The sequence below is a fragment of the Amyelois transitella genome, chromosome 30, assembly GCF_032362555.1.
Source record: "Amyelois transitella isolate CPQ chromosome 30, ilAmyTran1.1, whole genome shotgun sequence".
NCBI lineage: Eukaryota > Metazoa > Arthropoda > Insecta > Lepidoptera > Pyralidae > Amyelois > Amyelois transitella.
In genome coordinates this window covers 4,302,476-4,330,220 of record NC_083533.1, presented here as the reverse complement: position 1 = coordinate 4,330,220, position 27,745 = coordinate 4,302,476, and the positions used below count along the sequence as shown (strand labels likewise).

At 37.0% G+C, this 27,745-nt stretch overlaps 4 protein-coding genes across 5 annotated transcripts in view; 2 read left to right on the top strand and 2 right to left on the bottom strand.

Moving 5' to 3' along the window:
• LOC106138895 (tau-tubulin kinase 1) overlaps positions 1 to 5,579 on the top strand; it is a 68,915-nt gene extending 63,336 nt beyond the window's left edge. Inside the window, exon 32 of the mRNA XM_060952945.1 lies at positions 266 to 5,579. The gene's annotated coding sequence lies outside the window, so the exon portion shown is untranslated. The remainder of the gene's footprint in view (positions 1 to 265) is intronic.
• Positions 5,580 to 7,073: 1,494 nt separating this feature from the next.
• Positions 7,074 to 13,205, bottom strand: LOC106138919 (zinc finger protein 567). Its single transcript, XM_013340221.2, has 3 exons — positions 13,083 to 13,205; positions 11,703 to 12,229; positions 7,074 to 9,618 (listed from the first exon to the last, which is right to left on the bottom strand). Exons 2-3 carry the CDS (start codon positions 12,215 to 12,217, stop codon positions 8,049 to 8,051), a joined length of 2,085 nt encoding a protein of 694 aa, XP_013195675.1. The 5' UTR covers positions 12,218 to 12,229; positions 13,083 to 13,205; the 3' UTR covers positions 7,074 to 8,048.
• A 548-nt stretch (positions 13,206 to 13,753) lies between these two features.
• Positions 13,754 to 19,018, top strand: LOC106138899 (zinc finger protein 808). Its single transcript, XM_013340191.2, has 4 exons — positions 13,754 to 14,025; positions 14,490 to 14,644; positions 15,174 to 15,357; positions 16,348 to 19,018. The coding sequence occupies exons 2-4, from the start codon at positions 14,500 to 14,502 to the stop codon at positions 17,885 to 17,887; spliced, it is 1,869 nt and encodes a 622-aa protein (XP_013195645.1). The 5' UTR covers positions 13,754 to 14,025; positions 14,490 to 14,499; the 3' UTR covers positions 17,888 to 19,018.
• A 474-nt stretch (positions 19,019 to 19,492) lies between these two features.
• Positions 19,493 to 26,804, bottom strand: LOC106138909 (zinc finger protein 182). Of its 2 annotated transcripts, XM_013340206.2 has the most exons (6): positions 26,572 to 26,804; positions 26,078 to 26,212; positions 25,354 to 25,522; positions 24,850 to 24,945; positions 22,862 to 22,996; positions 19,493 to 21,321 (listed from the first exon to the last, which is right to left on the bottom strand). In XM_013340206.2, exons 1-6 carry the CDS (start codon positions 26,677 to 26,679, stop codon positions 20,600 to 20,602), a joined length of 1,365 nt encoding a protein of 454 aa, XP_013195660.1. In that variant the 5' UTR covers positions 26,680 to 26,804; the 3' UTR covers positions 19,493 to 20,599. The 2 variants fall into 2 exon arrangements, with proteins under 2 accessions (XP_013195660.1, XP_060808954.1); XM_060952971.1 differs by lacking the exon at positions 26,078 to 26,212.
• Between the last annotated feature and the right edge of the window lie 941 nt (positions 26,805 to 27,745).

The window sequence follows — 27,745 nt, the reverse complement described above, 5'->3', positions numbered from 1 at the left end:
GGGATAGGCTTACAAACTTGGGATTCTTTTTTAGGCGATGGGCTAACAACCTGTCACTATTTGAATCTCAATTATATCATTAAGCGAAATAGCTGAACGTGGCCATTTAGTCTTTTCAAGACTATTAGCTCTGTCTACCCCGCAACAGATATAGACGTGACCATTATGTATGTATGTATCTGAATGAGAAAATGACGCGATGTAGCTGGGGTGGCCGCCTTTTTTTTATTTTATTTTTTTTAATTGGAATCCTTCTAATCCACAGGTTGCCAGTGACAATGCAACATCGTCTATAAGTGGACGAGTTAACATACATATACACTTAAAGCCTTAACTATCATAATGTATGAATTTACTACACGAAAACACATATCTTGTTACCCCTTATATGTCATTTAGTTTGTCCAAATATCATGTGAAATGGTATTTTGTGGTCTTATTAAATAATATATATATATGTAAATGCTGTATTATAATAAATGTATAACTGCATACAAGCGTCGAATCGGTAATGTGCCCGGTTAAATTGCGTGATGCGCAGAAAGGCACAGGTTCAAATACCACCACGCGCCGTGTACCAATGACTGTATTCGAAGTTTGTTACATTAGTTTTAATACTAACCAGTATTCTTGCGGTGAGGGAAAACATCGTTATTAACTTGCACATTCAGGCAACTGGATGTGTGACCATGATCGATCCAATACGGGTTAGGTTTCGGAGGTCAGACGGGAGTTGATTGGTGTAAAAACCTGACTCACCCAATCCAGGATCCATGGTCAAGAGCTTACCCCGGACTCCTCTCCAGAGTGGTGAGGATGCAACCGGGACTGAAGCCCTATAGAAATATATAAATGCAATTATACCCTGAAAAGATAATTTACCATCTTGAACCGACCGAGCATATATTATATGTATATATAAATAAACATATTGTATGATTTAGATTCTGACATATAAGTAACAAAACACAGCCAAAAGCACGCTTACTAATAAATTCATATATTATATAGAGATAAAGTTTGTTTTGAGACAAAAATATACTATTCTAGATGTTACCCGTAAATATGACCGATAAATTTGTAAGTATTTCTTTAAAAAAATAAAAAGATCCGTATAACCGTTTAAACGTGAAAGTGTAACAAACAGACTTTCGCATTTATAATTCTAATAATTAAAAAAAAAGTCGCGGGCGACAACTATGTTATATATTTTTGCCTCAATAAACAATAAAATGGATATTAGTTAAGCTATTTTAGTTCTTATTGCGATAAAAATAAGAATGTTAATAGCGCTGTCAAGGGGACGGAGTTATGTGTGTACCTACTAGAATATGACATTGACATAATAATATATGCACAGAGTTGACTGACAAAAAAAATGTAATGTACAGTTGAATCTATATGCAAAGAGTTGACTGACAAAAAAAATGTAATGTACAGTTGAACCAGATGTGATTTTAAACAGGACATCAATTCGATTAAAAAAAAACAATTAATTCAAATAGTTTGTCGATAGTGACAGTGGAATAGTTTTTTTACGCGCTGTGATTGGTCACTGGCATGTGTCGTCCGAGATGTCGCCACATACCCTTCGCTGTTATTGGCTGAGCGCGAGAGAGGCAGTTGTAGGTTATTTAACTCTTCTTCATAAGATGTTTTGTCATATGTCATATCTAGCACATTTCTCGTATCATTATACGCCTTAATCGGAAGTGTTAAGGTTCATAATATTGTTTAGATCTCTGTAGATGGGCTTTCAGCTTCTAGTACATTTTGATGGGGACGCTCAATCGTATGATCTCCAAATTGTGCTAAATAAATTAACAAAATTAGGACTCGTTCTCGGAGGGGTAGGCAGAGATGAAATGTTTCCAATTGCCACGTTCCCTACATACTTAATTCGCTTCATCCGCATTCATAACTCTCTTCGTGCAAGCTCGTCGGTTTCGGGCACTCTGACGACGTAACAGATACATCACTTTGAAAATCACAAATATACAATTACATACTGGTCCTAGAATTGTAGTTTTTAAATAAAAATTACGGTGCATATGGTTTTTATTATACATCAGAGTTGGAAAGGTAAAAATTGAAGAGGAAAAAATAAATTTAATAAATAAATTGGAGTTTACAAATGGGCGATCGAGCGTTGCCGATCAATTGTAAATAATTGAACGCTGGGCCACTTTTGACGCAGTTCGCTGTATGACGCAGGGACGGATTAAGATATAAATTTTAATTTTATTTGACATATTATTCGTCTACTATGGAGAAATATGTTTTTTTTTTTTAATAATTTATATTGACAATGGTGCTCATTAATTATTATTATTGTTTAATAATTTTATTATGATTATTTAAAAAAATATATATTTGAAATTGTTTGAAATTCACTCTCGTTTGTTGCTCATTTACATAATTTTTTTTTAAGAAATTGAAAATAAAAAGTAATATTATTTATTTTAAATATTTCATAATGAATAAATAGTAGACGAATTTAGAAGATCTGATAGCTCACTTAATTTTATTTCTTTATTTAGTACACTAAAAGTGATTTTATATTACTTATAATAAAAAGCATTTGCGCGTAGGGAATAAATATTATAAATAAACATAATATATATATTGCCAATCACTATTTGTAATACGTACTATAAAATGCATTTGACAAAGGTAATTTAATATAATGATTTTGGTATTGTAAAGGCGCTATGCTGAAAATTGTTATATTTATATCAATATTTATTTATTGTATTTTCTAATATATTAAACGAGTAAGATATTTTCATTTTTAAATTTTTTATCTTGATTTTAAAACAATATAATTATTTGGGTTAAAACGAGAAAATAAATTATGTCGTAATAAAAATTAATCGTTGAACAAAATTGTACAAATTTATTTATTTTTAACAAATGTTATTTACTTGTGCTAAGTTGTGGTTTTTATTTATTTTTTTTTTTCTTTCGCGTTGGTAATTAGTACATTTTACTAATAAAATGGTTGCAACAGTATGACTGTTTTAAAATTTTGTTTATTTGGACGCCACAAAGTGGCTTAGTTTTATTTACTTTTATGCGTTTTGAAAGCATTATTTATTAGATTGTAGTTTTTTTTAACCGTCATTCATATACTCTTAAATTTAATGTTGTATAAAATTTGAAGTTCGACCCTGGCTAAATCAATTTCTTTTTTTAACATGCAATGAATTTAATTAAAAATTTATTCCAGTGATTTTTTGTTTACTTTAAATAATCAAGTTACAAAAACGAATTTCATTAGTAAAATGTTATTAGTAACGCGAATATTATATAAATATTGTACAGAGGATTTTGAATCGAGTTAGTAGGTATATAGTGTTGAAGGTAATTTCGGATGGAGGAATGTGGAAAGGTCGCGCAAATATTGTATAAAGAAAAATGACAAAAAAAATTGCTCCTAAACCGGTTAATATACATTTTAATTTGATTTGTAACTTTTTCCAGTTTTTTTTTTTGATGTATTTACGTTCTTAACAAAATTAAATATTTTTGGAAGTGAAAAAAATAATAATATTAAATTGTTCTAGGGGCAGTTATTGAGAAATTGTAACAAAATCTGTTTGGAATGATAATGTAAAAAGGTATTTTGATTGATATAAAATTGTACTTGAGATTTGTCAAAAAAAAGCCGTTATATTTTTTTTCTTTTTTGATGTAAAAAAAAGGACAAACAAATCTTACATCATAATGACGGCATTTTTCGATAGATCTTGAAACGAATAGTTTTTCAAAATTTCTCGTAATATATATGAATGTTGCACTTACAAATTTAAAAATCTTTTCTAATAAGCTATGTTGCGTTGTTCCTGATTATTTTGGAATGTGAAATAAATAAAGTCAGATTTCCAAATGGTCGTACTGTGGACCTTATAGTTGTTAAAACAATGTAGGTTATCTTATCGTGTTTAAGTGTTGATATCGCAGGAGCAACGTAACACAGTTTCGATTGGTCTATAAGAATGTATAATAAAAAACAATTATATATATAATATATACATACGTTACGTAGACGCCATGAATTCTAGTCTCGCTACGTAGATTATAGAGAATTGTAATTTGTTTAATTATTAAAAATATTATGCCCAATCGGTGTGCTATTAGAAAATTGATGGTGAAAGTGTACTTACTTTGAAAATTAATCAATATTTTGGCAATAACGACAACTAGGTATTTGGATCTAGCTAAAGGTCTCAATTTTTCTAATAGTAGACGGATATAGTTTTAAGTATTGCGGATAATGAGAGAGGTGCGCCATTTTGTCGACGGCGGCCATCTTGATTGTCGGATGATTGCTTTCACCGCGGCCACTTTCCCGCCGAAACGCGTTAAAACTTGCGGTTTTGTATCTGGTCATGTTTTTCACTTGTCCCATTGACATTTACGTGATATTGACTATATTTGAACTAACATTTATATCTTGAGATAAATTTTCATGTTACAAGAACGACATAATATAAATATTTGAATAATAAACAAAAAAATTTAAAGTTGTACAAAATTATAGGACGCTTAATGCATGTGGGTAATTAACACATATTTTTTTTTCAAACATAATCTAATTGTAAAGTTATTCTTACGAGATTTGTGACAAGTGAAAATATTGAACCGGTTTTGTTGTGATTGTGGCCACAGCTTTGGGGTGCAGTCCCTCATCTAGTCTATAATTGCTTCCGTCTTGATAGATGTAAAAAGTGCTACTTATGTACGGGATCAGAATTTGATTTAAGTTGGTCCTCTATCTCGCTCTGTTTTCGTAGGAGTGAAATGGATGACGTTATACATGTTTAGGCGTTTACTGTGCACAGGTTAGACTTGAAATTGGTTAGTTCGAAACTACAAAATCGTTTGCGATTGACGTACAAAAGAACAACTTTTGGGTGTCTGCTTTTAATCAATTACTTTATTAATTAAACATTAATAGCGTATATAAAATTAAGGTGTTACAAGAAAAAAATAATATAATACATAAATTAATTATTATATTTAATAAATAAAATTACAGAAGCCTATTTTGCTATCTTGCAATACTTGTTCCCGTAGACAACCAATAATAAGACGGATAAAATATATTTTTCAACAATTCTCTAAGATTTCCCTCTGTGTGTAGTACGCCTAAACTGCTAATAAAAAACATCTGTCAAACTATCGATATCGCCGTCTCACTGTGACCCTCGGGTCTATTCACAAACGTCAATGAATGTTCCATCTCTTTCTGTCTTTATAGGTTTACGGAAGGTATGGAGCGGGAGGGAAAATAGACATTTGTCAACGTTTGTCAGACGGCGGTACGCGATAACAAATGTCAAAATGACAGATAATTTTTGTTGGCGCCAAATTCTGCGGACGCTTAAAGTTATGAATGAGACTATTTTTTGTCAATAATGTGTAATATAATGTTGTTACTTAGCCACTATAATTTTGTTTCGTGCGGTTGAGACGAGGGCGCACGCTGTTTTTCGTTTTAATTTGCCATATTTTTTTTTTTATATCTACAAAAATGTGCACAATGAAATTCAAATAAAAGGTATTTGTCCTTGAAATGTGGTTTTATTTTTTTGTGTGCCACCCGTTTGTCTGCACATTGTTTTCGTCATTTTCAAGTCAAATAGAATTGTTTCTTTATTTTAAAGTGGTATAGAAAATACTGTAGAAAAATCGTGTAAAACGGGATTTTTAATTTTTCCCTTCAAACAACTTAATACTGGAATATAGTAAGAATTGTAATTTTGCCGTGTGGTTCCCGGTTCTTTAGAAAGGCAACACTGTATCTTCTAATGGATGGTGTAAAAGGCGACTAAGGAAAGGCTTTCATAATATTCGGATTTTTCTTTCACTATTTGAATCTCAATTCCAACATTGAGCCATATAGCTGAACGTGGCCTTTCAGTCTTCAAGAATGGAATTTCCCACAATGGATATAGACGAGACCGTCATGTGGAGTGTATGTAGGTAATTAAAATTAAAGGTATTAATTACTGGTAGTAAGATTTGTAAGTAGCAAGGGCAAGAAAAGAATGTGCCGTGTGGTTCCCGGCACCAATATAAAAAAAAATAGGACCACTCCATCTCGTTCCCATGGATGTCGTAAAGGCAACTAAGGGATAGGCTTATAAACTTGAAATGGGCTAGCAACCATTAGAAGGGCTTGTCACTATTAGAATCTCAATTCTATCATTAAGCCTAACAGCTGAACTTACCTTTCAGTCTTTCAAGATTGCTGGGTCTGTCTACCCCGCAAGGGATATAGACGTAACTATATGTATGTATTGAGATTCAGAGAAAAATTGCTAGCCCAGCGCCAAAAGGTATGACAATATTAACCATTCCCTTGACTGAATTTTACAAACTACGCAAGTTAGCTATTGAGAGTGAAAATGGGTAACGCGCAATTTACCTTATTTAAAGGTTTAAGGCGTTAGTCACATTAGTTTGCCGTGTAGTGCCGTGTGGTTCCCGGCACCAATACCAAAAAAGAATAGGACTACTCCATCTCTTTCCCATGGATGTCGTAAAAGGCGACTAAGGGATAGGCCTACAAACTTGGGATTCTTATTTTTAGGCGATGGGCCAGCAACCTGCCACTATTTGAATCTCAATTCTACCATTAAGCCAAATAGCTGAACGTGGCTATTCAGTCTTTTCAAGACTGTTGGCTCTGTCTACCCCGCAAGGGATATGGACGTGACCATATGTATGTATGTACACATTAGATTGAGTGCTAACCGTTGCTCTTACGGCGAGGGAAACATCGTGACTGGCTTTAGTCCCGGTTGCATCCTCACCACTCTGGAGACGTCCGGGGTATGCCTTTGACTAAGGATCCTGGATTGGGTGAGTTAGGTTTTTACACGAAGCAACTCCCATCTGACCTCCGAAACCTAACCCGTATTGCATCGATCATGGTCACACATCCAGTTGCCTGAATGTGCAGGTTTCCTCACGATTTTTCCCTCGTCGTAAGAGCATCGATGTTTCTAACTAAGGTAAGAATACAAGAGAAACAACATTTCTACATATAATATTTAATATGACACTTTATTAGACCAACTATACATATATATACATTTCAAATACACTTGTCTCGACATGACACAGAGTTCAGAATGATTAGAGCGAGTTGTACTCGATCCAATGAATAATCCCTCGTACAATTAAATCGATACTCTTGCTGCTATTGCAATAACTATATATATTATACATAGGTATCGATAGTTTTGCTATCTTTAAAAAATCAATAAACCATCCATTGATTTAAGAGATCTATATTTGCAAATTGACGTCCGGAAATGCTGCAATGTAGTTTGTTCCGCCGCTTCTTCTACCTACACATGCGCTTTGGAAGCGGTAGTAGATATAATTGGATTTAAATGATCTGACGTCAATAAGTGATACCTTGTATCCAATTTTGAAAAAAAAACTATTCTATTTTATTGAAGCTTCATCGAAATTACTATAATATTGTAGTTTTTTATAAGTACTTTTGTACCAAACTGAGCTATCGATAATATCGATAGGCCTATCGATACTATGGACAATTTTCAAGGTCAACTATCGCGTAGTCGAACTATCGATAATGCGGCAACACTAGGCCTGGCTCCATATTCCAACGCGCAGTCTATAAGCAAATAAATAATTTTTTTTATATGTTATAGTTGAATTTATAAAAAACACTAGTCTATGGCCACGTCAATTGCACTTATCCCTCCATTCCTTCTACTTTAAGATAAATGAACAAAACAGGTTTTTATCAAGCGAGACGGTCCATAGAGGACATAATTTCTAGTTTTTGAAGGCAAATAACAGTTATCTGATAAATCTTAAATGACATACATAAAATCATGTCTATATGCCTTGAGGGGTTGACAGAGCCATCAGTCTTGAAAAGACTGATAGGCCACGTTTAACTGCTTGGCTTAATGATAGAATTGAGATACAAATAGTGACAGATTGCTAGCCCATCACCTAAAAGAGGAATCCCAAGTTTATATAACCAATCCCTTAATCGCCTTCTACGACAAATCTAAACCTTTATTCACCTCATCTATACTGCCTACATGTTTCAAAGACTCTATTTTACTATCACTAACAACAACTACATCGGACAACAAGTGACTATGATAACGTCTCACATGATTATTCAGTAGCGATCTACGTACAGACATGTATTCGCAATGATTACACTTGAAAGGCTTTATGCCCGTGTGAATCGTCTCGTGACACAACAGGCTCTCCTTCCTCGCTGCGATGTAATTACAATACTGACATTTGTGACCGTTCCCCATGTGAATAGTCATGTAATGTTTCTGCAACTCGTACTTGTGCTTGCACGAGTAATCGCACTCTGTACATTTGTTCTCGTAGTGACGTTTCTGATGCATCACATACTGACATTTGAAGTTGGTCGTAAACTTGCAAACAGCGCAGTACAAACCGACCTCAGACTTGCTCCTCTTATTGTGCAAAGCGATCTGATCTTTAGTTTTTGTTGAGAAATCACAATTTATGCACTTGTATGGCCTGTTTTGCGAGCCGGTGTGGTGCCTTTGAAAATGCCTTTGCACTGAAGCCTTGAAGCGAGACGTGTACGAACACATGTGACATTGGAACGGTCTATCTTTATCGTCAGACTCCAACACTTGGATGTTATTCCAGTCTATGCAGTTCGGATCAATCATGTATTTCCTTTGAGACTTCGTAGTGTCCTGATGTTGCGTATAATCTAAATAATCATCATGCACATTCATATCTTCTTTAGCATACGTGGGCAATCCAGTTGTCGCATCAATTTGAGAATTATGCTCGTTCATATCCGTAGGTTTACATTCCGTACTCACACTAAGTTGGCCTTTATGACCATACATAACATCGTAATGCAACACTTTATGCTTTTTACTCTCACACATGAAATAAGTTTGGAAATCGCAATACGCACACACCAGAACATTCTCTTGGCGACTCCTAGCCTTGTGAATATTCAACCTCCACCTGACTCTAGTGGAAAAATCACACATATCACACTTATACGCGGTGTCAGTCACCTCGTTATGAATCTTCGCCAAATGCCTCGCTATATGGCCCTCGAACTTAGTCACAAACGTGCACTTATCACATTTATAGAACGACGGCTCCTTATTGCTATTCTCGTGCGTGCGACTGTGCTTCAAATAATTGTGCCTATACGCAGTCTCGTAATCACAATGCTGACACTTAAACTGCTTAACCAAATTATGCTTCCGCTTATGCGCACGCAGATTCCACTTAAAATGCGTTTTGTAATCACACTCGTCACAACTAAACACTTTGGCGCACTCCGCTAACGGCGTATCTTCACTCTGGTGTTGTATTTTCATGTGGCGCGTCAGTGAATTGCGGTATTTAGATTTGTATCCGCACATTGGACAGCTGTGCGGCTTGTCTGAGGTGTGACCAATCATGTGCATGACCAGACATGTTTTGTAGACGGTCGTGTAGTCGCACACGGTGCAGTTCAGCGTTTTCGTGGGACGGGCGCGCTGTTTCTTCTCGCCATCTCTCTTTTTGCGCTGTCTCGTACGTTTCGCGCCGGGCGGTTCGTAGTTTCTGTGTAGGTGTAAATTTATTAATATTTAAAAAAAAAGTATGTATATAATAATGTGACCTGCCTACCCCTCCAGGAAAGAGGCGTGACTTATGTATATGTATAAAAAACTTTTAATTTATACATGCATACATACATGTATGTATAAATTAAAAGTTTAATTTATAGTTGAAACTTAAAGTTTCACTGTGGATTTTGTTCTCCCGTTTGAAATGTTGGAGAGTGGTTTTTCTGAGGAAAGTTTACATCTGTCAATGCTACCCATCCGAAGCCGGGGAAGGTCCCTAATATTGACTAAATGCATATATTTCTACAGATAGATGTATGTAGGTGTATGTCTTTCTCATAGTAGAATAGAATAGAATAGATTTATTGTTTTACAATAGTATTTCTTATTTATAATATTAGTATGTATGTTTTAAGGGATAGGCTTATAAACTTGAGATTCTTATTTTAGGCGATGGGCTAGCAACCTGTCACTATTTGAATCCCAATTCTATCATTAAGCCAATCAGCTGAACATGGCCTATCAGTCTTTCTTTTGTTGTACAAAAAATTGCCTATATGTTACTCACAAACATTCAGAGAGACAATTAATACTGTAGCGGGAGCGATGATTCGGCTCGACCGCCACCAAAGGGAAGATCTTCCGCCAGGCTAGGTGTTATGCCTGGGGAACCGCGGCTCCGACGATGTTGTGTCGGAGGTTGTATATATAGCTCCAATCCGTGAAATCTCTGAAATCGCGATTTGGGTTCTTCGCTGCTATTGGCTGAGCGCGTCGATTTCTTCGGGATGATTGACAGTTGTTGTGTGATTTGATGTTGTGACGAGTGGCGTAGAGATGTCGCCACAGTACTCCCCCCCAAGACCGGAGGTCTGAAGTCTTGATCTTGCTGTGCAATCTGTGCTTCAGTTGTAGCTTGCAAGTGCCAGTTGTCTTCCAGTGAGTCGGAAGTTGCTCGAAGTCCTAGTGAGTCAGGAGTGAGCCGTTGCGTTGCTCGTAGTCTGCGGTGAGTGGAGACAGTAGAGAGCGAAGTTGACTTGTTGGCGCCGGGAGAAATCGTGCAGAGCTGCCACGCTGGAGAAGAGACGCCGCCGATGAGATCCAGGCGTGGGCTGCGTAGACGCGTCGGTCGCCGAAGTCGATGAGAGTGAGTGCGGGTGGAGACAGGACCAGGAAGCTCGGTGAGTCGGCTATCAAAGAGCGTCTCATCACCGCCTACGAAGAATCGGACAGCCGGCAATTCCAAAAGCTTCTGTCCGAAATGGAACTAGGCGACCAGAAGCCGACCCACCTGCTACGACGGATGCGCGATCTCGCTCGAGACAGAATTCCCGACTCCACGCTACGACTCATGTGGACCAACCACCTACCGGCACATATTCGCTCTGTCCTCGCCGTAAGTGAATCATTTAGCTCAAAAACCGCACTGGAAGAGCTTGCCCTACTTGCCGACGTGATTGGAAGCAACCTTCTCCATCATCATCAACTCCAATCCTCAGCATCATCACTCCTCACTCCGCAAGCAGTCTCACAGCAAGCCAGCAACTGGGTATCGCAGCAGGTCCATCGCTCTGCGGATACCACCATTCTGGCGCGACCGACCACGTCTATGGTTCTACAGTTTCGAGGCTGCCACCCACGACCAAAAGAAGGGTGAACAGAAGATGGCGCAGATGGTCATCGCTCGTCTAGAAAAGCAAGACATAGAGCAAATCAGCGACCTCCTCTACAATCCGCCAGAGACGAACCCATACCAGCTTGCCGGGAAGACCATATTCTCAGTTTTGGATTTAAATCGAGCTTATCAACAACTGATGGTTCGTGAGGAAGACATCGAGAAGACAGCCATCATCACACCGATGGGACTATTCGAATTCCCACGAATGTGTCCAGGTCTCAAGAACGCAGGCCAAACCTTCCAACGTTTCATCCACCAAGTACTCAGAGGACAACCTTTCGTCTTTCCATTCTCACCTTCTGAAACGGAGTATTATTCTAAACTACAAACCCTGGAGAATCTCTCTCTCACCAAAATACCTTGTCACTGGCAAAATATTTAATCATAAAAAAAATACTTACACATCGTTCACATCGTCTTGGACTATATTGTCATCGTCCTCTTCAACCTCCACTTTGACCCATACGCTCGCAAACATGTTCATCACATCATCCGTATCGTTCGTGTGAGCTTCTGATTGGTTCTCAATGCCCGTTTTCAATTTGTCGGCACCAACGCTCGGCCCTGATTGGCCGTTGTCACCAGCAACAGAATCGTGTTTCAATTTCAATTTAATCTTTGCAATTTTACTGCGTAACTTTTTTGTGTGGCATTCCTCGTTCGTATTTGTAGTTGGGCTTTCGTTAGTATTGTCTGATTCTTGATTCAAATCGTGAGACTCTTCGTTTCTGGATTCATTGTTGGCTACTTGATTGCCACCTTGGATTGAACTGTCAGGTCTAACGCCGTATTTGGTGTAACATGTTCGTCTTGGACTAATGGCATCTATCAAATCCTTGTCAGAATCTAATTCTGATGACTTTATAGTGTCAACAGTGCTGTCAGAATCAGCGTCAGTTATGTTGCCTCGATCCATTATAAAAGAATCCTGAAATAAGTTATTAGAGTATTATTATTATTTGTGCACTGTGGTTCCTAGCACCAATAGAAAAAAAAATAGGACCACTCCATCTCTTTCCCCGTGGATGTTGTAAAAGGCGACTAAGGGATAGGCTTATAAAGTTGGGATTCTTCTTTTAGGCAATAGGCTGGCAACCTGTCACTATTTGAATCTCAATTCTATCATTTAGCCAAACAGCTGAACGTAGCATATCAGTCTTTTAAAGACTGTTGGCTCTGGCTAGCCTACAAGAGATATAGATGTGATTATATGTATTATTTGCTGAATATTTACTTATTATAAGTAAGATGCACATGGAGGCACAGGTTCAAATTCTACCTTTTTTGACATACATATATTAGTTTTAGTGCTTACTGATCTCTTATGGTGAGGAGAAACTACATAATTTAAGGCTGAGTAAAGTTTTAATTTCATACTGCATATCCTTTGTGATAAAAGCCTAGCAGCACCCCATCTTGCACTTAAAAAAAGAATTTTCAAAATGGGCAATTACCCGCCTACATAAGACACTTAAATAATATATCAATTGTCTACCTTTTATTCAATAACACAATTTTTGTTTTTAAATCAAGGTTTCTTCTTGAGCTAAGTACATAAAAATAAATTGTGTTATGATTTTTAAAAAAACTTGTAATACGTAATTGACACGTAAAAATACTGACATAGCATTAAGCACAGACGGAAAACCATTACCTATTTTGTAAACCTAAAATTCTATTTTTGCTGACCAAAAAGTTGTCGATAAACAACTTTTACATTGGAGAAAAAAGTACGAAAATTTGTCGGTCCAGTTCTAGGTTATAGATAAGAGACAACTCACCCATTAATTTACAAAATATTGTTAAAATTATAAACAATTTTTTTGTATTTAATCGATAAACCACAACACATGAATGAGAAAAAATCTGTAAAAAAATCAATGAATTTTAAATGACAGAACGATAGCAATGAAAGAAAAAAATGTCAAACCTACTAAAAATTTTTTGTGATTTTTTCTTTTATGTATTTAAAATTAAACACATTATTATTAATTATAATCATTGATAGGTTAAAATTATATTTTCACAACAAAATGGTCATAACAGAGGTTATATTTGCTTGGTTGCAGTAAAAAATAAATTAAAAGAAATAAAAATTAAAACATTTTTTGCCTGAAAACGGAACGTTTCTTCAACTGTCAAAATATAAAGCCCCATTTACACCAGGATAGCACACTACTATCAAATATATATTGAAATATCAACCAAGTTTAACACCGAGACAATGACACACTGTCATCCACCAGTCCACCAGATAAAAAAGGTATTGTTTTTGTGTCTTTACATTGTGCAAATCTGCAAATAATGTTACAGGAAACATGTCGCATATATATGTGGCACGAAAGCTACTTTCAAGTTGCATCCAACAATTTATAACGTGAGTGGTGCTGCAACATATTGAAGACGTCATTTTTTGCTGTCATTTCATTCGTCAAGTTCGTTTTGTCATCAATCAATATTTAACCTGTCTTTTTCACAAAAACTACATAGGTTTATCATCCGTCATAATATTATTTAGAATTCTAATCAAACATTTGTGAAGTGGTAATAGTTTGAAAATAATCATTACTTGAATACCACTGAAGAAACACTTGGATGAACATTAAAAATAGAATTAAAACAAAACATTTAGCGTCGCTTTTCTGCTTGCTTATTTTGTGTCAGCACTGTGCTTTGATTTTGTCGTATTCTCGAATTGATACACGGAACACATAAGTTTTATCGGTAAGTGATTTTCAACTATGTAAGAGCTACACCATCATCACTGTTCATGCCCACAGTAATGAGGGGTGAAGCGAAAGAAGTTATCGTGGCAAGTTGAAACATTTGCCTACCCCTCTGGGAATGAAGCGTGATCGCTCCCTAAATCTAAAATGTCTCCGAATTAGTGTTGGCCTCTGTGCTGTGTGGTTCTCTGTTGGTGGTGTGGTTCCCGGCACCAGTACAAAAAAGAATAGGACCACTCCATCTCTTTCCCATGACTGTCGTAAAAGGCGACCAAGGGATAGGCTTACAAACTTGGGATTTTTTTTAAGGCAATGGGCCAGCAACCCATCACTATTTGAATCTCAATTCTATCATTAAGCTAAATAGCTGAATGTGGCCATTCAATCTTTTCAAGACTGTTGGCTCTGTCTACCCCGCAAGGGATATAGACGTGACGATATGTATATATTTTTTCATTCCAGGTTTTTCAATATGGCACAATCGGACAGCGAAAGTTTATCAGATACGGAGTCGAGAGAAGCAATTGAAAGATCTCCGGAAGATTCGGGCAGTTCAAAAGAATCGTACCATTCAAATAAAGATGATAACGTGAAAGAAAATTCTCCTCGAGAATCAGGTACACATGGCATCTTTCCAGGCTAGCAAAATAGAAATAAATTTATTTTCAAAGCTAGCTTTTGCTTGGGGCATCTCTCCCACGGGAATTCCCAGAAAAAAAGGCCTATGATATTCATAACTTAAAGTGATACATTGTATCCAATTTTGAAAATCTATTCTATTTATAATAATATCTAATTATATTTACTACATCTTCCAAACACTACTTTATGTACAACTACTTTGTATTTTCAATACTATCTGCTCTGTCTACCCTGTAAGGGACATAAATATAATCACGTCTTCATCCCTTGCAGGGTAAAAAAGACTGATTGACCACATTCACCTTTTTGGCTTAATGATAGATTGAGATTCAAATAGTGACAGGTTGCTAGCCCATCGCCTAAAAGGAGAATCCTAAATTTATAAGCATACCCCTTAGTCGTCTTTTACGACATCCATGGGAAAGAGATGGAGTGATCATTTATTCTATTGATGCCGGGAACCACACGGCACAACATGTATGTAACAACAACATTATATTTCAGAATCCATTCCCGCAAACGTATCTACCAAGAATGAATCCGGAACTTCTACAAGGGAAGTGAGGAGTACGGTGAAACGTGAGACAAGCGCAGATGAGACCGGTATGGATAACATGTTCGCTAGCGTCTGGGTCAAGGTGGAGATGGAGGAGGAGGAGAAAGAGCCTGATGAGGACATGACAGATGTGTAAGCATACATACATACATATGGTCACGTCTATATGTCTTGCGGAGTAGACAGAGCCAACAGTCTTGAAAAGACTGAATGGCCACGTTCAGCTATTTGGCTTAACGATATAATTCTTTTTTTTTTGACAAATTACACAGATTGAGTTAGCCTCGAAGTAGTTCGAGACTTGTGTTACGAGATACTAACTCAACGATACTATATTTTATAATAAATACTTATATAGATAAACATCCAAGACCCAGGCCAATCAGAAAAAGTTCTTTTCTCATCATGCCCTGGCCGGGATTCGAACCCGGGACCCCCGGTGTCACAGACAAGCGTATTACCGCTGCGCCACAGAGGCCGTCGAATTGAGATTCAACTAGTGACAGGTTGCTAGCCCAGCGCCTAAAAAAGAATCCCAAGTTTGTAAGCCTATCCCTTAGTCGCCTTTTATAACATCCATGGGAAAAAGATGGAGTGGTCCTATTCTTTTTTTGTTTACAAAAAAGATGTGTAAGCAAATGCTGCAGTGCAGTTCGTTACCGCTTCTCCTGCACTGACGCTTTGGAAGCGGCAGAAAACTTAGTTTTAAGTAATTCATTTGAGGTCAACCAATGTTGTGAAACCAAAAGACGTGACAATTAATAAGTGATGTTAATATTAAGTGTTGAAATGATGTTGAAAATTATATGGAATGGGAATCCTACTAATATTATAAATGTGAAAGTTTGTTTGTCAGGATGTCAGTATGGATGTTTGTTACTCTTTCACGCAAAAACTACTGAACCGATTACGATGAAATTGAGTAAACAGGTAGCTGAAGACCCAGAGTAACACATAGGCTGATTCCACGCGGACGAAGTCGCGGGCGGCCTCTAGTTTTAAATAAATAGATGTACAGTACAGATTTGATATCTCATTACAAATTCGATTTATATTCAAATCGAACTACAAATCTTTAAAAACAAGTATGATTCAAATCCCTTATCAATTTTATAATTCCAGGAACTACGAACCGCCATCCACGAGAAGAATGAAAAAGAAACGCAAAGAAATGTCGAACAATTCTAAAGACGTGAAAAAAGCACGCAAGTGTCCCACCAAAGTGTTGAAATGTCAAGTGTGCGATTACACGACCGTTTACAAGACCGGTCTGATCATGCACATGATTGGTCACACGACTGAAAAGAAATATTGCTGTTCCGAATGCAACTACAAGTCCAAATATCGCAACGCTCTCACCAGGCACATAAGAATCGAGCATCAGGCGGGCAATGAGGCGCCTAGCGAACCAAAAAATAAGTTTAAATGTGACCAATGCGATTATACGGCCAATTTCAAGTGGAATCTTAAAGCGCACAAGCGTAAACACAACATAGAGAAACAATACAAATGTGACAATTGTAATTTCGAGACAGCGTATCGCCACAACTTCTTGAAGCATAGCCGAACTCACGCGAGCAAAGACAAACCCATGTCTTTTTATAAGTGCGATAAATGTCCGTTTGTGACTAAATACGAAGGTCACATCACTAGGCATTTGGCGAAAATTCACAACGAAGTGACTGACACAGCTTATAAGTGTGAAACGTGCGATTTCTCCACAAGAGTCAAATGGAGATTGAACATTCACAGGGGCAGAAGTAAGCAAGACAATATTCTGCATTGTCCACACTGCCATTTTGAAACTTATTACATGTGCGAACATAAGAAACATAAGGTATTGCATTACGATGTTGTGTACGGTAACAAAAGTGATTATACGGAGACACATAACTCTCAAATTGATGCTACAACGGGTTTTTACAGCGCTGAACAGAATGTGAGGTATAAAGATGATTACGTTAATCACCAGAATGAGACCCAGAAAGAGTACACGACGGATCCAAATTGCATAGACTGGAAAAACATAAAAGTATTGGAATCGGACGACAAGGAAAGACCGTTCCAATGTCTCATGTGTACGTACACGTCCCGTTACAAGGCCGCTGTCAAACGTCACTACCAGAGACACCACACGGGCACAAGGAACAGGCCGTACGAGTGCATCCACTGCGGTTTCTCGACTAAAACCAAAGACAAGATCTCTTTACACAACAGACGGAGCAAATCTGACATCAATTTGGCATGTCCAGTGTGTGAGTACAACACATTTTACAAATGTCAATACGTTATACATCAGAAGGAGCATTACGAGAACAAATGTTCAGATTGTGAATACTCCGCTAAAAGGAAATATGAGTTGCAGAAACATTATTTGACCGTGCACATGGGGAACGGTTTGAAGTGTCAGTTCTGCGATTACACAGCGACTAGGAAGGAAAGTCTGTTATGCCATGAAACTATACACACCGGTTCTAAACCTTTCAAGTGCAACTTTTGTGATTACACAGGCGTTAGGAGTTACCTATTGAACAAGCACATGAAGAGGTATCACAGTAATTTCATGACGGACATTGTTGTTGTGAGCGAAAGTAAAATTGAATCTTTGAAACACGAGGCCCTCGTGAATACGGTCAGCAGGGAATCGTTGGATTTCTCGTGAGCTGTAATTTTTTATAGATCAAATGTTGTTCTAAAACGAATTTTACTCTTGTATGCATTATGGCACGTATTACACAAAAGTTTATAAACTAAAAGACAGCTTTTTTAAAGAACAGTACCTGGGTGACCGAGCGGCGCTCGGTGGACGTAAAAAAAAATCCATAAAAAGTAATGAAAACAAAACAAAAATCATCAAAAAAGGACTGTCATTTGTCGAGAATCGAACCCAGTTCTCCGACGTGAAAAGCGATTACAAGAAATACCGCGCTGGACGCGCTACTAGTAAAACGCGCGCGGCAAAGTTATCTATCTTGTATGGGACAAACGAAATTCATGAGTCATGGGACCCAGCTAAATCGATTTTATACGCCCGCATGTCACCATAAAATAACAATAGCCGCACATTTATAAACTTCATAAGAAATTCCTCTGAAGAGTTATGAATGTGGATGAAGCGAAGGAAGTATGCAGAGATCGTGGCAAGATGTAGTCTCTGCCTACCCCACGGGGAAGAAGGAGTGATTTTATGTATTTATTTATTTAAAATTTTATTGCACAATAAAAAATTTACAAAAGGCGGACTTAATGCCGTTTGTCATTCTCTACCAGTCGACCAGCTGACCGAACGGAAAAAACTTTAAGTTGGTGGTGCGATAAAGTGCACATGCATATTAAAAAAATACATACGTTAATGTGTGTGTATGTTCCTAAAAACTTTCGTAGGATTCTAAACGTGACATGAATTGTATTATAAAATTAGTATAATAATAAAAATAATATCAAATTAAAAAACAACACCCATAAAACTTTTTTAAGTTCCATCGATTTATCCAACCATCATCCACATACATCTATATCCCTTTACGGGGTAGACAGAGCCAACAGTTTTGAAAAAAATCTAAAGGTCACAATCTGTTCTATTGAGATTCAGAAAGTGACAGGTTGCTAGCCCATCGCCTAAAAGAATAATCCCAAGTTTATTAGTGTTTTCCTTAATTGACTTTCACAAACAGCACGGAAAGAGAAGCAGCCGGCACACACTATGTTTTTGCATACATACATGTAATCACGTGAAAATCCCTTGCGGGGATTTAGACAGAGCTTACAGTCTTGAAAAGACTGATAGGCCACGTTCAGCTGTTTGGCTTAATGTAAGAATAGAATAGATTTATTTTCAAAATTGGATACAAGGTATCACTTATTGACGTCACATCACTTAAATCTAATTATAACTACTATATAATTGAGATTCAAATAGTTACTAGCCCATCAATTAAAAAAAGAATCCAAAGTTTATAAGCATATCTCTTAGTCGCCTTTTACGACATCCATGAGAACGAGATGGAGTGAGTCTATTCTTCGGCACTATGTTTTTGCAGCATGGCAACTTGCACTTGATAAATATGCCCCTATTCCCTTAGTCGTCTTTTTCGACATCCATGAGAAAGACATGGACTGGTTCTTTATAGTGCGCGGGAACCACACTGCTTAAATAAAGAATTATGTAAAAAAAAACTTTGTATTTTTTATTAACCAACATTATATTTATTGAATAAAAACATGATAAATAACAATACAAATATGATTATTGATATTCTGACCCGAATTGATAACCCAGGGTTTATTATGTGGCAACTATAAAAAAACCTATAATTACTTAGTTCCAAACGAAACTCAATTCTTAACTTGGCCCGAATATTACTATCATTAAATTGTATAAAGATACAAATTAATAATTCCTTATTGTATATATAATTATAGACATAACACAAAAAGAGTCAAATTTAATATTAAAAATGTAAAATTTATAAAAATAAAAATTTCATCTTTTCCTTTTCCGATCACACATTTAAGTCATTAAAAATTGCAGTTAAACACCTTAGTTTATCACGTTGCTCGCTTTTGTACTACGTGGTCATACATATGATCACGTCTATATCCCTCGCGGGGTAGACAGAACCAACGTTGAAATCTGATAGGCCACGCTCAGCTGTTTAGCTTAATGACAGAATTGAGATTCAAATAGTGACATGTTTGTAGTCCATCGATTAAAATAAGAATTCCAAGTTTATAAAAAAATTCATTAGTCGCCTTTTACGAAATCCATGGTCAAACCGCTGTTCCCTCAACAACTGAATGAGCTCTTGAGTGCTTCAATAACACCCTCTTATCACTATACCCGTATGACATCCGATGAAAATGCTGCAGTGTAGTTTGTTCCGCGGCTTCTTCTACACATGCGCTTTGGAAGCGGTAGTAGTTATAATTAGATTTAAGCGATGTGACGTCAAAAAGTGATACCTTGTATCCGATTTTGAAAATAAATCTATTCTATTACATTGATAACATTTCTCACTGTACGAAGTATAGTCGTTACGTTATTCACTACAGAAGGTGAGAAAGAGGTGAGAAATAATCAGTTTAAAAGGTACTATAATCCTACTAATATTATAAATGCGAAAGTTTGTATGTCAGTATGGATGTTTGTTACTCTTTCACGCAAAAACTACTGAACCGATTACGATGAAATTTGGTATGTAGGTAGCTGAAGACCCAGAATAACATATAAGCTACGTTTTATCCCGTAGTTCCCGCGGGATTGATAGGGTTTCCATGCGGACATAGTATATAGGAAATAAAATTAAAAATATTTGACAATAAAATATAAACTCTTGACATTATTTCTTAACTAACAAATCCATGGCAACCGTTGCTATGGCGTACACAAAGAAGGCTCACCAGTGTGAACCTTAAAATGTCTCACTAAAAAACCTTTTTTATAAAAATTACGTTGACACACATTACATTCATACATAGCCCGATCATTGTGCACTCTGATATGACTAACCAAATGATCTTTCCTCTTGAACCGCCGCTTGCAAACTTCACACTGATAAGGTTTCTCACCCGTGTGGGTCCTGACGTGATGTACCAAATGCGATTTGACGTAAAACCGCCGTTGGCAGACATTGCATTCGTAACGTTTCTCGCCTACGTGGACTCTCAGATGACTTATCAAGTTAGCTTTTCGATTAAAACGGGCATGACACACGTTGCACTCGTAAGGTTTCTCGCCGCTGTGAACCCTGAGATGATTCGACAACTGATCTTTGCGATTGAACCTGCGCTGGCACACGTCGCACTCGTGGTGTTTCTCACCTGAATGGCTGCTCAGGTGACCTGTCAAATGTGCTTTCCGTTTGAACCGCATCTCGCACACTTCGCATTCGTAAGGTTTCTCGCCTGTGTGTGTTCGACGGTGTCTATACAGATTCGAACTCCATTTGAATTGTCGATGACACAAATCACACTCGTGTGATCTATGAGCAGTCCGTGACGTCGATTCCCGTCGAGACTCGCGCCGTTTCCTGTTGGTTGCACTTCCGTCGGCTGTTTCTCGTCTGTCAGCGCCCGACGTATCGTTTGAAGCGATATCTGAGAAATTTGAAAGTGATCCGATTTGAGATATTTCCGAAATAAAAACAATTATCACACGTACACTCCCTTATATATCCCTTGCGGGGTAGACAGAGCCGACAGTCTTCAAAAGACTGATAGGCCACGTTCAGCTGTTCGGCTTAATGATAGAATTGAGATTCAAATAGTGACAGGCTGCTAGCCCATCGAATACAAATAGAATTTTAAATATATTAGCCTATTCCCTTAGTCACCTTTTACGACATCTTCTTTTACAATCACTGCTATTATTTTTTCTATTGTTGCCGGGTACCACAAGGAAATAGCTACTTTATTTTCATACATCTGACGATGATATTATCATTAAATAAATTAATTAATAAATATATATTATATGCCGTGTGATTTCCGGCACCAATACAAAAATGAATAGGACCACTCCATTTCTTTCCCATGGATGTCGTAAAAGCCGACTAAGGGGTAGGCTTATAAACCTGGGATTCTTCTTATAGGCAATGGGCTAGCAACCTGTCACTATTTGAATCTCAGTCCTATCTTAAAGCCAAATAGCTGAACGTGGCCTATCAGTCTTTACAGGACTGTAGGCTCTGTCTACCCCGCAAGGAATGTAGACATGATATATGTATGTATGTATGTAATTAATATTTACGGGACATTCTCTCATTGTGACGGGTAATAACGTGTGATACAAGACTTCATTCATTAATCGAGTGATAAAAATTCTTATCAATAGTTCCTTAATGGAACAGCACCATACAGATAGATAGATAAAAGCTTTATTCACTACTAGCTTCTTGGGCATCATTGAAGCCCTCAAGGATGAAAAATTTTCCCTGATTTTTTTCACATTCTCCATTATTTCTTCGCTCCTAATAGTTGCAGCGTGATGTTATACAAGCCTAAAGCCTTCCTCGATAAATGGTCAATTAAACACAAAAAGAATTTTTCAATTCGAACCAGAAGTTCCTGAGATAAGCACGTTCAAACAAAAAAAAACTAGTATGAATGTAATCTTATCTTATTTTATATAAAATTCTCGTGTCACAATGTTCGTTCCCGTACTCCTCCGAAACGGCTTAACCTAGATTCTCATGAAATTTTGTGAGCATATTGAGTAGGTCTGAGAATCGGCCAACATCTATTTTTCATACCCCTTAGTAATAAGGGTTGTCCACCCTTAACATTTTTTTTTACTAGAAAAATTATTTATATGGCAAAACAACGATTGCCGGGACAGCTAAAAAATATTTAAATTTACAGGAGCTTATCACTTAAATGTGAAAATGTGGTATTATATACATATATATATATATATATATATTCTGTGTACATAAATTAGTAAATAAATAAATAAAATATATAAAATTCAGTTAAAGAGAGTTACGAATGTAGATGAAGCGAAGGAAGTATGCAGAGATCGTGGCAAGTAAAAAATAGGTAGTCTCTGCCTACCCCTCCGGGAAAGAGGCGTGATTTTATGTATGTATGTATGTATAAAATTCCATACTACAGTTGTCAACGAACGGTTATTACATACCTTCCTCGCTGACTTCTTCTTTAATGCCCCTCTCTGTATAATGTCCACACTGCTGAGTCAGACTTATAGGGTCATCTAACTCAGAGTCAAATTCCTCATCACATATGTCGGCCTCTTCAGCTGACTGCGGAGAGTCTGTAAATAAAGAGAATAGATTTATTTTCAAAATTGTATACAAGGTATCACTTATTGGCATCACATCACTTAAATCTAATTATAACTACTACCGCTTCCAAAACGCATGTGTAAAAGAAGCGGCGGAACAAAATACACTGCAACATTTTGACCGGACGCACCAATATTATATAGATCTCTTAAATCTGTATACGAATGCACATTGTCTACATTAAAAAACATGAATGAATGTAAAACTAATTATTTCAATACGAATATTTCGTCAAATAAATAAAGATAAAATAAGATATGTAAACACTGTACAAATAATGTCAACACCATGTCAAAAATGTCAAAGTATTTAAGCTTTCAGCAGACCCGACATAGGAGATATGATGGAATTTATGTAGATATATACTGACAATAGGATAGGCTATAAGTTAACTCAGCGTCACCTTTTCATCTTGTCTCTGGGTGAAGTTTTATACACAATTTATAGGTTACCTGGAAGATCTCGCTTTTAGTAATAAAGTCGCCTTTTGCTGCTTTGTTTTTAAAACATCTATACTTCTATACTAATATTATAAAGCTGAAGAGTTTGTTTGTTTGATCGCGCTTATCTCAGGAACTACTGGTTGGAATTGAAAAATTATTTTTGTGATGAATAGACCATTTATCAAAGAAGGCTTTAGACAATATAACATCACGCTGCAACTATTAGGAGCGAAGAAATAATGGAAAATGTGATAAAAAACGGGGTAAATTATTTCAATGAGGCCCAAAATATATAACTATTCCACGCGGACGAAGTCGCGGGCACAGCTAGTCTTTGTATATTTGCTGTAATTCAATATGGTAAAATAAAGAGTTCTTGTATTGTGTAATTTTAACTCTAGTGATAACCCATATCGACCTTTTTAACCTTGAGATTCGAGACGCGATAATTCCCCTTTTGACGGCCTCTGTGGCGCAGCGGTAGTTCGCTTGTCTGTGAAACAGTATGTCCCGGTTTCGAATCCCGGTATGATGAGATTTTTTGAGTTAATTCGTCACGAAAATACATAAATATCAATTTTCTCTCTTTAATAATATTGTGGACATATGTATACATACATTGCCGTGTGGTTCCCGGCACGAATAGAAAAAAGAATAGGACCACTCCATCTCTTTCCCATGGATGTCGCAAAAGGCGACTAAGGGGTAGGCTTATAAACTTGGGATTCTTCTTTTAGGCGATGGGCTAGCAACCTGTCACTATTTGAATCTCAATTCTATCTTAAAGCCAAACAGCTGAACGTGGCCTATTAGTCGTTACAAGACTGTTGGCTCTGTCTACCCCGCAAGGGATATAGACGTGATTATATGTATGTATGTATGTATGTGGACATAAAAATATAGTGAAACCAACGATTAACTATATTGACCGAAAATACATCCTACACAAGTGACGCTAGACAATATTTTTTTTTTATCCTGATGCATTGTTATTTATTTGACGTCAACCAAACCAATGTTGTGAAACCAAAAAATTTGACAATTAAGTATTAAGCGATATGATAGTATCCTATAATAATGAATAAAAATTTGAATTTTGTTCTATATACATACATACATACATAAAATCACGCCTCTTTCCCGGAGGGGTAGGCAGAGACTACCTCTTTCCACTTGCCACGAGCTCTGCACACTTCCTTCCTTCATTCATAACTCTCTTCATGCAAGCTCGGCGGTTTCGGGTACTCTCGACCTGACCCTTTACCAGGACGTCCTTAATTTGATCAAGATACGTTCGTCTAGGTCTTCCCATTCCTACCTTTCCCACTACACTCTCCTTGTATATCTATATTTCTAAAATAATAAAAACTATAACATACCTTCCCCAATATCTTCGTCTTTTATGTCTACTTCTGTGTGTAGTTGCTGCGCTAGAGTTATTAAGTTATATTTATCATCATCGAAGACAGCCACTCCTGATAAAAATGAATTAAATTAAAATATCGGTACTGCAAAGAAAACTAACATACATAGGTACTACATAAAATCACTTGCGGGGCAGACAAAGAAAGGTCACGTTCAGCAGTTTGGCTTAATGACTGAATTGAGATTCAAATAGTGACAGGTTGCTAGCCTTATTGCTTAAGAGTCTCAAGTTTATAAGCCTATCCCTTACTTGCCTTTCACGACATCCATGGAAAAGGATAAGGCACAGAAAATTATTATATGTGGGTATTTGCCTCTCCCTTAATCGGCTTTTACGACATCCATGAGCCGCCATGGAATGGTCCTAATTTAAAACTGCCGGAAATGACACGGCACACTTATTATTCTAGTTAAAAAATTCAGAAAAATTAACAATACATAAAAAACAGTATAGCTACCATTGCATTCCTCGTGTCCAGTGTCATTGTCACCATCAGACACTGGTTCGGTTTTGATTTGCACAGCGACACAAGGTATGTTGTCCAAACATTCAGCTCTAGAGTAGCTCAGAGCACAACTCAGACCATGAGCCGGGCGGTCGACCGTGGTCACCGATTGTTGAGTAATCTGTAAGCATCAAAACAAATTTTTTATCACTACATATTATAAAATTCAAAATTTTTATTCATTATTATAGGATACTTCATATCGCTTAATAATTGTCAAAACGTATGGTTTAACAACATTGGTTGACTTATAATTATGCCGCGTGGTTCTCGGCACTAATAGAAAAAAAAGAATAGGACCACTCCATCTCTTTCCAATGGATGTAGTAAAAAGCGACTAAGAGATAGGCTTCTAAACTTGGGATTCTTCTTTTAGGCGATGGGCTAGCAACCTGTCACTATTTCAATCTCAATTCTATCTTAAAGCCAAACAGCTGAATGTGGTCTATCAGTCTTTTCAAGACTGTTGGCTCTGTCTACCCTGCAAGGGATATAGACGTGATTTTTGTATGTGGTCGAATCGGTTTGGTGACAGGTTGCTAGCCCATCGCCTAAAAGTTATCCTTTGGTCGCCCTTAACGACATCCATGGGAACGAGATGGAGTGATCCTATTCTTTGTTTTTTTATTGGTGCCGGTAACCATACGGCATTTTATGAAGTCAACAAATGAATTACCTCGGAATGTCTATCTAATATCTCATTGAGCACATTCTCAGCTCGGGCTGATGTGAGCATCAACTTGCGACACTTGTTAAGCTGAGCGAAGCAGAGGTAACAGGCCACCACGGGTCTCCCATCAGCCGTGTGGAGCTGAAACATTTTTTTAAACCACATACTGGATGTTGAAATAAAAGGTACATAAAAATATAGTCACGTCTATATCCCTTACGGGTAGACAGAGCCAATAGTCCCGAAAAGACTGAATGGCCACATGCAGCTGCTCGGCTTAATGATGGAATTGAGATCCAAATAGTGACAGGTTGTTAGACTATCGCCTAAAAAAAGAATCAAAAGTATGTAAGCCTATCCCTTAGTCGCCTTTTACGACATCCATGGGAAAGAAATGAAGTGGTCCTATTCTTTTTTGTATTGGTGCCGGGAACCACACGGCACTAAAAGTTATGGCGTAAATATTAAGTTTCTTGGATCACACATATAGTTGTACTCACTGCAGTACTGGTGATCTTCTCATACACTAACTGCAGAGACCCGCCGATGGTTAATAAACGCACGTCGACCGCCAGACAGACTCGACAGGCGGAAGTCCCGGCAGACATTCTGATTGCAAGAAAATATTCGGGCTTGAATCTCCTAGTGAAATGTTTTTGTAAAAGTACCTATAATAAATTAATTTAAATTCGTCGCAGCAAAATCTATAAACAGTTATGTTCTATCACCAGATATAAAACATAGGTAAAATAAAAACCAAATTTGTTTATTTTCAAAAGTTTGAATCTACAAAACAAGAAACAACTATTACAACTAGTGTAGTGATATAGCCGGCTGATCGTCTCGTCGTAGTCCATCGACTATTAATTAAAAAAAATATATATATATAAAATTATTTTCCATATTAGATACTAAAAAAAAACGGCCAAATGCAAGTCAGATACGTCAAGTTTATTATATGCTCTTTTTTATATTCCCGTTTCTAACTGTTAATTAAAATCGACCAAAAAATTCATAAAAACTAGTACAATTTTGTTGCATAGGTTTGGAGTCCCGTTAAGAATTACTTTATGTTTATTAAATTATTTATTTAGAAAGATATGTATTATAAGACGCTTAAAATTTACTTATGTATTAAGTAAATTTTAAGCGTCTACCTGTTATCGTTATTAATTTTGAACAAAAAATATGAAAAGACACGTTTATTATATGAAGACCGTCCCTTTAATACTTTAATTTTTAGTAGTTGTTAAAGCGGGAACGGTAGTATTCAATAATTGCAGAGGCAAAATCTCTGCGATGGTCCGTTATAATTATACGGTACAGAGACAATAGAGGTAACTATTTGATTCAAACGTGCTTCAAGTGATCATGACCACGCTAGGCTCCTTACTGTTTCAGAGCATTAGCCGGGTCAATGGCTACACACTCTACTATCGGCAAATCTCGGAACATTCTTGGACAATGACAGTTTCGGAATTGCGGTGGGACTCAGACTCGGTGCTGCCATTATCGAACGCCATCGGTGTTCTTGTGGTACAAACGCCGACAGGATAGGAGCCCCATTGTCAAAAAGGTGCTGATAGGTACTACAGCCACAGCTCTCTCTAACTATCATGGTGTATAAGTCCCAGCCTGGTGGCAGACAGACAGCAAAAGCTTAGTAATAGATTC

Bases quoted from the DNA above. Each gene is read 5' to 3' on its own strand.
- LOC106138919 (XM_013340221.2), bottom strand. From the start codon at position 12,217: ATGGATCGAGGCAACATAACTGACGCTGATTCTGACAGCACTGTTGAC. The intron at 9,619-11,702 runs GTAAGTATTTTT...ACACCTACACAG, and splicing joins CAAGACGATGTGAACGATGT to AAACTACGAACCGCCCGGCG.
- LOC106138899 (XM_013340191.2), top strand. From the start codon at position 14,500: ATGGCACAATCGGACAGCGAAAGTTTATCAGATACGGAGTCGAGAGAA. The intron at 14,645-15,173 runs GTACACATGGCA...ATTATATTTCAG, and splicing joins AAATTCTCCTCGAGAATCAG to AATCCATTCCCGCAAACGTA. The intron at 15,358-16,347 runs GTAAGCATACAT...TTATAATTCCAG, and splicing joins GATGAGGACATGACAGATGT to GAACTACGAACCGCCATCCA.
- LOC106138909 (XM_013340206.2), bottom strand. From the start codon at position 26,679: ATGTCTGCCGGGACTTCCGCCTGTCGAGTCTGTCTGGCGGTCGACGTG. The intron at 25,523-26,077 runs GTAATTCATTTG...TGATGCTTACAG, and splicing joins TATTAGATAGACATTCCGAG to ATTACTCAACAATCGGTGAC. The intron at 22,997-24,849 runs GTATGTTATAGT...CTTTATTTACAG, and splicing joins AGACGAAGATATTGGGGAAG to ACTCTCCGCAGTCAGCTGAA.